Source organism: Clytia hemisphaerica, unplaced genomic scaffold, assembly GCF_902728285.1.
Source record: "Clytia hemisphaerica strain Z4C2 unplaced genomic scaffold, Clytia hemisphaerica genome assembly, whole genome shotgun sequence".
Lineage (NCBI taxonomy): Eukaryota > Metazoa > Cnidaria > Hydrozoa > Leptothecata > Clytiidae > Clytia > Clytia hemisphaerica.
The window spans coordinates 474,209-488,676 of NW_027104275.1; the positions used below are offsets into that span (position 1 = coordinate 474,209).

Below are 14,468 nucleotides of genomic sequence, written 5' to 3' on the forward strand. Positions count from 1 at the left end.
TATCGTAATAAGCATAATATTAAGAAAATTTAGTAGAACTAAAAATCGAGAAAAGATGAAGAACGATAAACCTCGGCAAAAATTTACTGGCTGTTATAATAAAAGTAGTCTTTGTCAGGGGGGATTTACTAGGCTGAGTACATAAAGAATTTCAACATAAGAGCTGGTTGACTAGCGTTACGAAAATAATTCTGAATGTTACATATACCTTATTAGTAAGTCGATCGTTTTCAAGTTTGAAAGATGAGAGTTCTTCTTCTTGCTTGCTTATTGTTTCTTGCATTTTACGTTCTTTTGATACAGAATCTTCCTTTGTTTTCATGTGTTCACCAATGGTTTTGTCCAACTCAGCTTTGGTTTTGGTGAGTTCACCTTCAACGTCCTCTAGGGTTTGGTTGCCGAGATTTGAAGTAGACGAAATATCACCCTGATTAAAGAATATGTAAGGTTAGGAGAAAAGTAAAACCAATATTTCAAATATGTAGATATGGCAGGGGTTACTGCTGCAAGATAACGAACTCCGGGTACTTATTTTGAGGAAAAAGGGCATCACAAACCCTCATTTAGAAGCCGGTTATCAAGAAAAATATTGATAAATCCCTATTCATCAAAAACAAAAATACAGTACCAGGTATTAGTTGAAAATAAGAGATAACCAACCGTACTACCAGGTAAAAGCTTTTTGAGATTCAAAATTAGACAACATCACCTGGCTATGGTTCACTCCGGAGCTGTACACCCTGGATGACAAAATGAAAGTTAAAAAGCTTCTTACCACCATAACACCACCTTTTTGTGCTAATACTTTGTACATGTCACGTTGTCGAGCTAATTGTTGCATCTGAAATAATGAGGACATTTTCATTTTCATTTTCCAGAAAAGCTGTGAAAATTATTATGTTACGTTACATGCACATTAGTCTTTGACTTCATGAATAAAGTATTGTCCTAGAGAGACAAAACCGTGTCCTATGTAAGAGCACTGATAAATGTGGTTTTATTAGCTATATGCATAGTGTCCTTCAGGGTCTCTTCCCCCCCCCCCCATGACTAGAATGAAAATTTTCCAAATTTGATGAATTTAACGCTTATTGTTTTCCCTAAGGTAGTTCTTTAAGGTAGTTCCCTAAGATCTTAATCACAACATCATTTTATAAAACCAGATGTTTTTCCATTTTGAATTGATTTTGGTGAGTCCCCCCATGCCTAGAATGAAAATTTTCCATTCCCCCACCTTGGCTTCAAAAAAATTCTTTCCCCCCTATACGTCCTTTTGACCTCAAAACCCATTCCCCCTTTAATCCAGGAGGGACACTATGATATGCTCCAATCATGGTTGAAAATGGCTGCAATGATAAAATGGGAGATTATTGTGTTTTTGAGCACAATTGTTTTATGAGTACCATTTCATCCTGTGACTTTTGAGTTTCTCGCAAACTCTGGAGATCTGTTGTGGCATTTTCAATCTTCTTTTTGAGCTCTTGAATCCTAAAAATGAGAATGACCATTACATTAAGGTTAAGAAAAATGCTCAAAAATTAAAAAAAACAAGAGATCAGGGTTCCTGCTCCTCTATACTAATAGCAATAACTGACACCTAGCTAATAATCAACCACCTAAAAAAAGACCATTGAAAGAATAGGAACTTCATAATTCAGATTTTGGTAACTATTTTGTTCTTCTCAATGCAAAAATGTATGTATGTCAAATTTTAAAATGGACTCACATTTCGGGACCACCTTCTTGTTCAAGTTTTTCTTGCTCCTCACTCAGCTGTCGGACAGTTAATAAAAGACGTTCGTTCTGAGCCTGCAGTTCTTCGATGGACCTGAAAGTTAGGAATCAATAGTCAGTTTCTTACTTATTTAGATAGAAGGGTAGACACTCAAGTATCAAAGATCTGAATAGTTTGAAATTCTTAATTTACGGTACCGAATAAATGGCCCGAACGTTATAATACCATGTCAATAATTTTTCAAAAGAATTTTAGCTTTTAAAAGAAAGTCTCTTTTGCTCTGATTTTGATCCATATCTACCTCGTTTAAGAATATTTCTAAGTACTCCCCTGGTAAATTAAGCACCCCCCCTATTTATAAGAATTTAAAAACCTATTCCTGACCCCCATCCCTTATTGCATTGTTTATCAGGCACCTTAAGAGTATTTTAAAAAGGAAAGAAAAGAAGTAAAACCTAACTTACTTGAAAGTGACCAAATGTTCACTAATCACAGCTCCTGCACTTGACGTATTCAAAGCATCACCCTCAGCTAACAGTTTGGTTTGATCTGAAGTTGAGCTGACTACACCACCACGAGCTTCTTCAACTTCTTTCAGTAGAATACGCACTTGCTGACTGAGATCTACACATAAGTTTCTCAACCTCTTTTCTTCACGCTTGTGGAAATTTAGATTTCGTTCTAGTTCGCCATGTTCGTTTTTCATTCGTTGACATTCCTTTATAAATTAGGGACGACTAATAAGAATCACTTTTGATTTTACAATGAGCCATCATGATCGTGGGGATTCGAAAATGAAACAAATCTGATACCCATTATTAATTTCTTGAGTCCAAGTTCAAGGAATTATTTAAAAGTCGCTGAATCACATCAAATCTCGAGACAACAAAGCTTTTTTATTCTAAAAACTGCAAATAGTATTGACCACAGATATCGTATTCCATTACATATTTGATAGGCAAACATCTCACAGATTTCTCAAGAAAGAGTGTCCAGATTTTAAAGTCGAATAAACCACCATAATGTTTTTAAATCTACTTTAGAATTTTGAACGTTTGAATTTCAAATTATTTGGATCACACTGTTGAACCAACATTGAAAACAAGATGGTTGATGGGTCAACTCTCAAAAGGTTTCCTTTTGCATGGGAAGCCCAATCTAGTCAAATAGTTAGAGATCAGTGGTGTTGACGAATGAGAGAAACTTTCTTACCCTGACATTTTCTTCCATCTTTGAAGACATATTTTCCACGGTTTTAACGGCATGCTCATACTCTTCCTTCTGTCGCATCAACACTGGAGCTTTCTCTTCAACTTCCTTTAAAGCAAAGAACAGATAACAGATACTTGTTTTGTCAGCTGACTATGATTTCATACATCAAGCGTGGTACACTTAAGGGCCAAGCGTGGCACACTTGAGGACGAAAATTGATAACATCAATGATAAATTCGTTCACATGAAATAGACGCAAACACAAGACATATTGTCTTTGTCTTTTGTTGTTTTTTAAATCTAGAATTACTCTAAAGAATGAGCCTTTTTTAGCGTTTTGACTTTAGAAGATTATATAATATGTCATACATTATATAGATAGATCCATCATTAAAACACAAAATTTTATGACGAAAAGAAACTCGACAATGGAAAAGCTAAATCTTACTGAAATCGAAGACCAGCTGCAAGTTGGAGAGAATTCGGAATTTTCAAATATCATTAGTAAAAATTGATAGCTAACCTGTAAGATTTGCTCCATGTACAACTTAAGTCTCGAATTTTCATCTTTCTCAGCTGCAAGCTCGTCGGAAAGTTTGACATACTCTGTATATATCTATATAAAGAACAAAATAGAGTTGCAAATAATAAGACAGGAATAATACCAAGAACATTGAATAGGCCATTTTATCAAACTATGGATCTTCTTCTAAATTATCTTTATGAAAATTTCATGATAAAGGAAAAACCAGGGAATTCGTCTAAGAAAAACATAACATTATAATGAGTCTTTAAGTCTAAATTTGAAAAGTATACTTGATGTGTCATGGGACTCTAAAACAAAAGATACACAATAATATGTTCACCTGTGTTAGCGTCATTCCCTTTCTCAAAATGGCACTACTTGCTGCAGCCATCGGTGACAGACTTGATATACTTTCCTCTGGAACAATACCACTTCCCTTCTTACGAGATAATTGCATGAGGTCGTTGGCATTTTCTAATTCCATCGACTGGTGCTTGATTTTGTCATCTGAGAGGCAAATATGATCATGATAAAAACTCTTCCTGGAATTATTTTTCCAAGTGTATGTTTCAAAAGATTTGTCTTGGTTTGACAAGTCAAATCAATATCAATCTAACTAAATAAATGGGATAATTCAATGGTCCAAATTGAAAGAAATTACAAAATCGAATAGTAACACTTACTCAATTCTAATGCAGTTTTGTTCAATTGTTCGATCTCTGCTTTCAATTGACTTTCTGATGATGTTTTCTCTATAAAATAAAAGAGAATATAAGTTCAATAGGACTGACAAAACACCTTTCCAAAGCTAAACATTGAACAAAGATTCTAACAAGGTCAAACGACACAATTTGAGCTAAAAAATAAAAATTTGTTTTACCCTTAGGTGCCTAATAACCCCCCCCTCTGTTTGTTTATTTTTTAAAAAATTTTCCAACCCTCCGCACTTGAGAGTACCTAAAATAGACAGAATACAAATATACCAACCTTCATTTGCCGTTTTTACAAGATTCTGAAGTTCAGATACAGCACCCATCACTTCATCTAGTTTCTGCTTTGCATGATCTCGATCATCCTAGTAACAGAAGCAGATAGGAATTCCATTAAAAAAAGACAAATTGACATTGCAGATACAAATTGCTAAACCATTATGTCAACCATGATACTGAAAAGCTGCAATAAAAAGGCTCCCACAAGACCTGTGAATGCAAGATCGTGTCAAAAGGCATATAAAATCAACCGTGGATCTTTGTAGTAAATACCAACTTATGACACATCTCGAAGTTGGTTAAGGAATATTCACTTGCCATAGTCAAATTATTCCAAACAGGACTTTAGTAAGCCACTATACTGCTACAACAAATTTAAGACTACTTTTAGCAAATAAGTTTATGTGGCTCCTAATTTGTGATATTGATTTTTGAACAACTTAATTTCAAACAATACCTTGTACAGTTGCACCAATTTGGTTTGGGAAGTCAATTCTTGTTGCATATTATTCTCAGCTTCAACATGCTCCTCAGCAGCTCGTTTCATTTTAGAAAACATATCTTCAATCTTGCTCTCCTGTTCTTTGCAAGTCTTCTTAGAAACAGCAAGCACTTTCTTCAATTGTGTATTCTCTTGGTCAAGCATATTGTTTTTAGTCTCCAGCTCTAAAATCTTACTGATGTTGTCTTTCTTGAATTCACTAGCTAAGGATGTCCTCTCCTTCAAATCATTCTTAAGCTGGTCAATGTTTTGTTGAATCATTCGGTTTTCCTGTTCGAGTCGTTTCTCTTTGAATTCTTTACGTACATCAGAGCTTTTGATTTCATCTAACTTGTATTGGAATTCTAACTTTTTCTTGTTTGATTCAGCAAGTTTCTTGGACAATTCATTCCATTCCTGATTCAAACGTTCAATTTCTTTGTCTTTTTTCTCCAATACCTCGGAAAAGTCAATCTTTTCATCTTCCAAATGAGAATACTTTTGATTCATCTTAGCCTAAATTAAAGTAATCATTTCGAAGACCCTTTTATTTACACTAAGGATACAGCACTCAATCTTAAGATGCAAAGAAACTGGAAGTCAAATATCAAGGCATTGTAAAGGTTTAAAAAATCTTAGATTAAACCCCTAATTAATGCGACCCAATCCTCATAATATATACCCTCGAGTCTCTAGTAAACATGCAAATGAGAAAATGAAGCCAAAATTAATAAACATTCTACAGATAGAAGCAGTAAATACTAAAGTGTAAGATTCAAAACTTACAATTTCTTCTGAAACTTTTCGGTTCTCCACCTTTGTATCATCATATTTCTTTTCAATATCACCAATGTATTCTTCCCTTTGCTCCAGCTTAGTTTTCACATCCAACAAGTTTTTTTCATACTTGGTCAGCTTGGTGTTGCAAGAAATAAGTTGCTTCTCCAATTGACTCAGCTGATGCTCTGAAATTTTTTTGCAACAATTAGAGATAAACAGTAAAAGATGCATTCGAAAATTGAAACACAATGTTGACTCTTAAAATTTAATTCATCTTACTAATCTTACAGATTAAGCAGCAGTGCCGTAGGAAGCATTTTCATATTGGGGGGGCTGAAGTTTAGCGACACCGCGAGGGCCAACCATGGTTTGGCCCGAGGGGGGAAATTTTGAAAATTTGAGCTCTAGATTGCTTGAAAATGCACTCAATTGTGACAATTATGACAAATTAAAAAAGAAAAACTTTGCATTTTGCAAAATAACCATTTTTAAAAAAATTATTGGGGGGGCATAGCCCCCCCTTGCCCCCCCAGTTGCTACGGCACTGAGCAGGTATTGCTTAACAGAGAAAATTCAAATTCCTATAATGAACCCATGTTTCTCTCAGTCAAGAAAACTTTCTTTAAACAAAAATAATATACTTTTAGACAAAGTTAACTAAAAAGCTAAAAGTGAGCATTCTTTGAATAGATAAATGCCCATTATTTCTCGCCCCATTATCTACAACTAATAAATGTAAGTGTAGAAAAAAATTTAGATTTAAAGAGTGAATTAAAAATTCAATTTAAATGTGTTCGCCCAATAAACATGGACCTTGTCAGACAGTCCAGTCCTCACCTGCATTAAGTCTTTGTTTGCGTAAATGGTTTTCATTTGTCTTTTGTTCTTCTTGCCTCCTATCATTATCCAAAACATAAGCTCCCAAAACAGTCATCCATGACCCAATGGGTTCAGATTCCAAACTAACTTTGTTCAAAATTTCAGCAGACAAATTGAACTTTGTTGAGACAATCTTTATTGCATCTTCCATTTTGTTAAATCGATTATCTTTAAAAGAAAAATCATTTCAAACATATATTCAAGCTACATGCTGAATGCCAAAAGGCTATCGTGTAATAAAAAAATAGAAAAAATGGCAACAATAGTCAGGAAAACTAAAAATAAAAAAATAATACCAAGCCAACCGCCAGAAATACTCATTTCCCCTTAAATTTACTGAAGGGCATTATCGTTTCAACAAATCGGAATTTTATGGCAACAGAGGGCAAGAAAGAATTTTCGAAAAACCTTTCTCACCATCTTTCTTTATGCAAAAAAATCAGAAAAAATTAATCAAGCAATTTCACAAGAAGTCCAAAATATTGAGTAAAACTCACTTTAAATCGTCAAAAACACTCAAAAAATACCCCAGAAATTGCAAGATGCGCGAATAATCTCTTTTATGAGCTGCAAGAAAATTAAAGGCGCATGGTCATTATATCATTAGTTGATGTAAGCAGACTTGAATCGCTCAATAAAATTTATTTTTATCAACTTGTTTCAATACCTAGGATAGCATTCTCTCATTTCAAGCCACTATTTACAACCAGCTTTTTCTTAATGTTTTACATACCTCTTTTGTTCAGCATCTTGTTGTACACCTACCTAGTCATGGTATCAGCCCCCCCCAGAAATCTGAAGGGCACCTACGACCTAGGCCAGGTTAGTAGAGGGGGGCTAATGCCTTGCAATTCTTTGAGTTTACCTATTCATTAAAGGTACCTAGCTGTCTTGATGGAGGCTCTGGGGGCTGGTTATATTTTCCAAATCGAGTATTTCAAAATATTTCAAATTATTGAATTTTTTTACCCCAGCACCTAGTTTCCCATCCAATTTTTCTTTCGTTTCGACCAACACCATCTTTTGCTATATTTTTCTAATGTGATTGTTTTGATTTACAGCCGCCATCTTTATAGCATGACAACAAAGCTTATTAGCAGGCGCTCAGCTGTGAGCATGATTTTAGGAATGACAAAAGAAAAAAAGTGTCAATTCAAAGAAATTATCTGCTGAATAGGGGTACGTAACTCAAAGCAATTTTTCAAGGGGACCTAACTCGTTGGGGGCACTATGCTTCAATGGGGGCACCTGAAAAGTACCCTGAAACCATGTTAGTTTGGCTGGTTGTTCTGTCACAACTTACACTTTATTTAGCCAACTTTAGCTAATTATTTCTTTGTGTCTTCTCTTAGAACTAAAGTTTTATATACTATATACTACATACTTTTTATTTTTATACAATCTTATAATTTGTATGTATGGATAGGACCTTTTAATGCTTAAAATATAGATAGATAGACAGCACATAGAAACCACCCCCGCGTAAAGTTAACAGAGCTAAAAATACGACGATACATTTTATGGATTTTTGTATACATCTGTGTTGCGGAGCGCGCGTACACTAACCCACTCACACGTGTTTAACTAGGAATTATTTTGCATATTTCAATTTAAAAGCCTACTCTGTGCGAAAGAGAAATAGTATACTTTTTGATACCGTCAACTGCTCTAACTTAGGACGATTGGTCGAAACATGGGACTGTTGATATCTGGCCTGTATTTTCACTTAGGCAGCAATCACAAATATCTTTGTTTTGCGTCGCCTGACCGACTCTAAAAAATTAAGTAGAATTGAGGTGAGTTGGTAAATTTGTTGGACTTTTTCTGATGATGACTTTTTCTGATGATGACGTTTCCTTCGTTCAAAAATTTTATTATTGCCAATTTTTAGATAGCGATTTCTAGCGCATTCTAGCGCATTTGCAGCATTTTGACTGTTTATCATTACATGCGTCATTTTGGGTTGGAGATCACAGTGTTGTTCAAAAATAATAATTTGAAACCACCCATAAGACGGGGTTGTTTTGGCTGCTGGCTGGCTAGCAGTTTCCTTCAAGATTACACTCCAAAAATGGATGATGGAGGTAAGAAAACCTGAAAATTTTTACAACCGACCAACCAACCGACTCATTTTTTAAACCCAACGAGGACGTGAAATGAAAATATTTGTGATTGCTGCCTTACTGTTAAATCTCTTTGACAACAAATTTGTTTTGATAACTACCCCAAGTTTATCAATCATACTTTCTGTCATAACATGTTGCACAATAACTTTCACTGATAGCGTACCCTTCTTAAATTTTTTGTTTTTATTTAAAATGACCGGACGACAATTGGAGAATTAGAGAAAGCCCGCGCCGCCTAACCGCCTATCGCCTGATGGGATTAACAATTAACGAGTGTGTAACTTGCCGCGTGAGTGACATCAAACGTTCCATTGTTATGCCACTAATTAGTTCTTCTTCGTTCTAGACATTCGCGTGTGTTCCGCTTACAGATTTTTTTCATATTTCGATTTAAAGCCTACTCAGTGCGAAAGAGAAATCATGTATTTTTTAATACGCAGTTCATTAACTCAAATCAGATGACTTTGGAGGTTCGGTGAAATGGTGGCTGAATTGCTGTCTCATGTTTTGTCAGATAGTCCCAAGTTTTAAAGCAGTTGACAGACACGGTAATGGGCCATCGCCATCCCAGAAAATTTTTGTTACCCCCGTTGAACGACGTGCATTTTTTAATTTTTTTTAGCCTTGGAAAAATTTTTTCTTTTCCAGTGGTGGTTGGAAATTCCGATGAAAATCGATGTACTTTTGCAAAATGCATTGGAAATTCCACTCTTTTTTGCCTTTTTAATTCAATTGCCCTTGGAAGTTCTGTGTCGTCTACCCCCTGTTACAGACCCAGTTTTCAGAGCATATAATTCCAGACGGTACTAATTGATAAATTCGATCATCTATCTAGCCATATTATATAAGACATTCCTTAATTTGTCTGTAACCAGCCAGTTTGCAGAGTATGGCAGAAATCATCGATATCTCGGGGGCCAGTGTGATCCATTTTCAAGGGCAGGGGCAAATGTTTGATAATTTTCTGGTCTCAGGGTCAAAATTATGGAAAATTGGCCAATTTTATTAGTTTTTTGGCTCTTTTTGACAGCTTTTTTGGGCGGGTACACAAAGTTTAGGGTCAGGATTTCAATTTGGCGGCAATCAAAAATATGTTGCGTTCGGGTCGTCCAGCCGACTGTTTATTTACAAGAAAACCCGGTTTTTTTTGGGTGCTGTTCGCAGGTTTGGATCTTTCCCATAATGGCGGGCACAGGCGAACGGAGCATGTCTTTGAATCATTAATTTTTGTTTACTTAACCCACAAGGAGTCCTGTTCAAGTTTTTTTCATGTACCCTTATTGAAATTTTCCTGTCAAAATTCAGCAAGCAACACGGCAGGGCCAATACCCTGGGGCCGAAAATAAGGGCCGCTTTAAGGTTAACACATGCGCGCACATTTAGTCTGGCAAATTAAAGATGGCGGCATAAGATTCTGTTGATTGCCAACTTGATTCATCAGGATTTACTAGATCTTAAAAATCCAACAAAATTTACTACCGACCGACCGACTGGATTTGAAGATGTTTTAGGACCCAAATGGAACATATTTTTGATTACCGCCTTATCTAGAGGGTACTAATCGAACGTTCGATTGTGATTGAAGTAATCAATAATGATCAATAATAATCGAAGGTGATCAGTGACCACTTATCGATTCAAATCATGGCATTTTCTTCAACCATTTTCGATTTGTTCAATTGTTTCGATTACTGTTCGATTACTTTCATGCAATCGAATGATTGAAATTGCCGAACGCAATCGAATATATACTACCGCGATTTTCTCGATTGATTCGATTGCGTTCGATTAGTGCCTGGATTCGATTGATTTGATTGCGTTCGATTGATTCGACTACGTTCGGTTGGCTTATGCATTCGACTGGTTCGACTAACTGATTCTGTTGATTAACATTGATTCTCGTTCAACATTTGAAGAGTTAAAAGAGATGATAATGAATCATTTTAGCCTGGATTCTAGAAAATGCAGATCATGCAGGCCCACATGTTTACTGCAGGTTGTGTGTCAAAGCCCGTTCGTTGCGTTGATTTATCCAGACGATCTCAATCGAACGGAATCGATGATCGAACCAGTCGAACCAAATCGAACGCAATCGACCAATTGAAATTCGATTGTCGAACGCAATCGAATCTCAATCGAAGGTCAAAATTCTGGGTAATATTCGATTGGTTCGATTGTTGTTCGACTGGTTCGATCGTCGATTCCGTTCGATTGAGATCGTCTGGCTTTATTCTTGCAGGTTCCCAACATCCAAGCTCTCAAACATCACAAGCCGAATGAAATTACTTTCGATTTCCCGTAGAAATTATGCCATGAACAATCCGGGAGTCAAAGAATCGACGATCGAACGCAATCGAACGCAATCAAACATCAATCGAATACCAATCGAATCTGAAAATTGCGGTAATTTTCTATTGAGATTCGATTGCGTTCGACAATCGAATTTCAATCGGTCGATTGCGTTCGATTTGTTTCGACTGGTTCGATCGTCAATTCCGTTTGAACCTTTTCTATGTATGCTAAAGCGTTCCGGATTTTACTAAATGAAAGCCCGTGATCTTAGCTTTCCAGCGGTATATAACACTGCAGACATGGGCTAGACGGCAAATTGGTAAAATGCCGAACGTTTTGCAACATTTTGAAAATTGTTTGCCGACGGGAGAAAAAAAATGTGCAACTATCGCTGAACAAATGTTTCTGGAAACGGAGGATAATGTGTTTGAAGGCTGAAACTTTGTATGTTTATCAGAAAAAGGGTGAGGAATTCAAAAATCACATTCGCTAATTTGAGTTCTTTCATTTTCATGTAGTTTTTTTGACTTTTTTGCTTCTTTTGCATGAGAATGTCCCAAAAAAAAGTTTTTATTTCTGCCGAAATGGATTTTCTTTTCATTTGGGGTTTGTCTTTTCAGAAAAACTTATTCTTTATTCATAAGTTTTTGTTCCTCCATTTCCAGAGGCCCCTTGAAAATGAATCCTACCACCTTTTTTGACTCATTTCATCCTTTTCCAAGCTAATTTTCTTCAAAAACAAAAGTAAAACAATGCAATGTCTTCTTTTTTCAAAAAAGGACATATCTTTCATTATTTTGATAAATATACTAAATATTTTACAAATATTTTTATATAATAATATTCGAACACCATAAAAGAATTCTCCCTCCAAATTTCAGGTCTCTAGCTACACTAGAAAAAGAGATATGCAAATTTGAAGAAGCATGACTGGAAAATTTCTTTTTTTCTTTTTTGACACATTTTTCGAATTTTTCCAAGCAGTGTAGCTCTAAAGCTCTAAAACAGCATCTAATAACATGAAAACCAGAATATGATTCTTCAATGGGAATCAAAACTATAAAGTGCACTTACAAACATCAATTTGTCAGATCTAACAAAATTTATAACGGCACTGTCATCATTGACAATAAGTATTCTGTCAAGAGCCTTGTAAACATTCCAACAACTTCCATCGAAATGATCTATCACAGCTCAGTCTACCATTTTAGCGCGGTCCGAGGATTGAGCCGAGAACTCTCGCAGAGCGCCCGAGCTCCCGCGCGGCGCGCACCGCGGGGATGAAAAACTTCAATCTGTCAATCATTTTCTCAAGCGAGGAGTACCCGAAGCGATTCTAGCTTTACGATAGTGCCGCGGATCATCAATGGATAGTATTCAATTATTATTATCCCTTTATTTTCATTCCTATAACTTTTGCAAAAAAAAGGAAAAATAGAAAAGTTGTATTTTTTACTGCTCTATTCACATACTGAATTTGAAAGATCTTCTATGTGGCGTTTTTTTGCAAACTTCAAAAAACTGATTTTTGTCCCGTCTTTGCGGGATTTTGGCCCAGGTGCTTGAGTGCAGCATAGGGTACAAAGTCCAAATATGCGTTTCCCATAATTTTTGTATAAAGAGTTAGGTCTACACTGCCAAGCTATTTTCCTAACCTTTTTTTGACATTTTTAGTCAAATTTTTGACACTAAAATTTGAATATCTTTACGACCACTTATCAGTGAAGTCAAGTTTGAAGATATTCTTTATTAGAAAAACAGTTAAAAGCAGTCAAAACGCAATTTACCTTACCTCCTGAGTTTGTCTTTGTTATGCTAAAATATAACAAACCTTTGTCATGCTGTCTAATTACAAAAACCTCCAATCACTATACTTCTCCGCCATCTTGCTTCACTTTAAATGCCGTGTTTTAAAATTCCTTAGCTACATTATTATGTAGGGAAAAGGTTTTCTCCAGGTTTTTTCAATCTCGGGATTAAACTACGAGGGCGGTTCCGCCCGCTTATTTTTCTTTCGGCGTTGAGTGCCCCGCACGGGGATACTTAACAATAAAAGATATTTTAAGATTAATGTTGAAAAGCATATTTTTTCAATAAATTTAGGCGATACTCAACAAAAAATAAGGTGGTTTTAAACAAATCTTTGACAAATTGGCGTTTCTTTCTGTTCTAATATATGCAAATCACGTCGAAAAAAAGAATATATTTCCGCCTTTACTTTCACTTTCGCTTTCGTGTTACGCGATTCCAATTGGATGAATATCGCTCGCTAACAAATTCTGATTGGCTGTAAGTCTTTAGCTTCGGGATTCTGATTGGATCATTTCCCGCGCCACGGTTGAATTTTGATTGGTTGAAAGTTTCTGAGCGTGAATTCTGATTGGATGAATATCTGAAAAGTAAACAATAGTATGTAAGTATTTTGCTTATCAAACTCTAAAGATCTCCAGGGGGTTTTATTTACTTTGCATGATGATAATTAAGCCTACAAAACACCGAGAAAAAAACCCAACATAGAACAGGTGTATTTTGTGATGTAGAATATGATAGCGTGAATCTTTTTGAAATTCTATGTCAGGATTTTTTCTCAATGCCCCGTAACTATGCCCGGGGTACCCGTTGCTAAGACCTTATGTTAAAAACGAAAGCGATTACGGCAAAAAGTAGCGATTTTCGTAATACCTCAAATATTGATACTTGACTGTACTGCTTATCCTCTGGAGGCCTATGACCCCTCATTTTCTTTCTTTTTCAAAGCTCTTCAAGACAGGATAGGTTTTGAAAAAAAGATTAAAATTTGAAAAATCTTCTGGAGTTGCTATCTTTTGTTTGGGGTGGTGGTTTTATCAGAGTGGCTCTTATTTTGCTAGCAACTTGCGAATTGAGGTGGATCTGGATCGCTTCGCAATGCTTATACAATACGGCTAGTATAATTAACGTAGTGTCTGAGTTTCGAGAAGATACCAACTGAACTTGCAAGTTTTTTAGAGAGTTTGAGTAGATGAGCATCCCAAAGATATATAGCTAGTTTTTCAGTAGAAAACACATTCAACTAGACAAAAAATACAATCAGCTAAGCTTTGTTTAAAAATTTAGTTAGCAAAATCTTTACCTCACCACAAAAGCTACACCAGAAAACAGCGGTAAATCAGCAATAACCTTTGAGAAAACTTCTGGAAGAACCTGGAAGAACAACACCACCAGAACACCACTGTGGGTCCGCCATTTTCACTTTTCGCGCTTGAGGAGTAGACTAAAGTCAGGACCATTTAAGTAAGTGTCAAGAACCATAAAAATTATACAAAAGATCATGTAAGTATGTATACACTATCATGAAGAAAGTTAAATGAAAATTCAATCAATTTAACATTCATAAAATACTCTAAAATCATTTTAAAGTTTAGTGTTTCATACAAAGTTTAAACAACTTAGTCTGGAGAATACACGG

General features: G+C 35.7%; 1 protein-coding gene across 1 annotated transcript in view; it reads right to left on the reverse strand.

The window, feature by feature from the left end:
• The window catches only part of LOC136816837 (nucleoprotein TPR-like), a 37,097-nt gene extending 30,327 nt beyond the window's left edge, over nucleotides 1-6,770 (reverse strand). The window contains exons 1-13 of the mRNA XM_067073167.1: nucleotides 6,561-6,770; nucleotides 5,730-5,908; nucleotides 4,920-5,459; nucleotides 4,461-4,548; nucleotides 4,157-4,225; nucleotides 3,814-3,980; nucleotides 3,471-3,563; nucleotides 2,948-3,052; nucleotides 2,200-2,453; nucleotides 1,727-1,828; nucleotides 1,404-1,488; nucleotides 776-841; nucleotides 209-427 (exon numbers count right to left, since the gene is read on the reverse strand). Coding sequence (XP_066929268.1) covers nucleotides 209-427; nucleotides 776-841; nucleotides 1,404-1,488; nucleotides 1,727-1,828; nucleotides 2,200-2,453; nucleotides 2,948-3,052; nucleotides 3,471-3,563; nucleotides 3,814-3,980; nucleotides 4,157-4,225; nucleotides 4,461-4,548; nucleotides 4,920-5,459; nucleotides 5,730-5,908; nucleotides 6,561-6,753 — 2,160 coding nt within the window. The 5' untranslated portion in view covers nucleotides 6,754-6,770. The remainder of the gene's footprint in view (nucleotides 1-208; nucleotides 428-775; nucleotides 842-1,403; nucleotides 1,489-1,726; nucleotides 1,829-2,199; nucleotides 2,454-2,947; nucleotides 3,053-3,470; nucleotides 3,564-3,813; nucleotides 3,981-4,156; nucleotides 4,226-4,460; nucleotides 4,549-4,919; nucleotides 5,460-5,729; nucleotides 5,909-6,560) is intronic.
• Nucleotides 6,771-14,468: the final 7,698 nt, after the last annotated feature.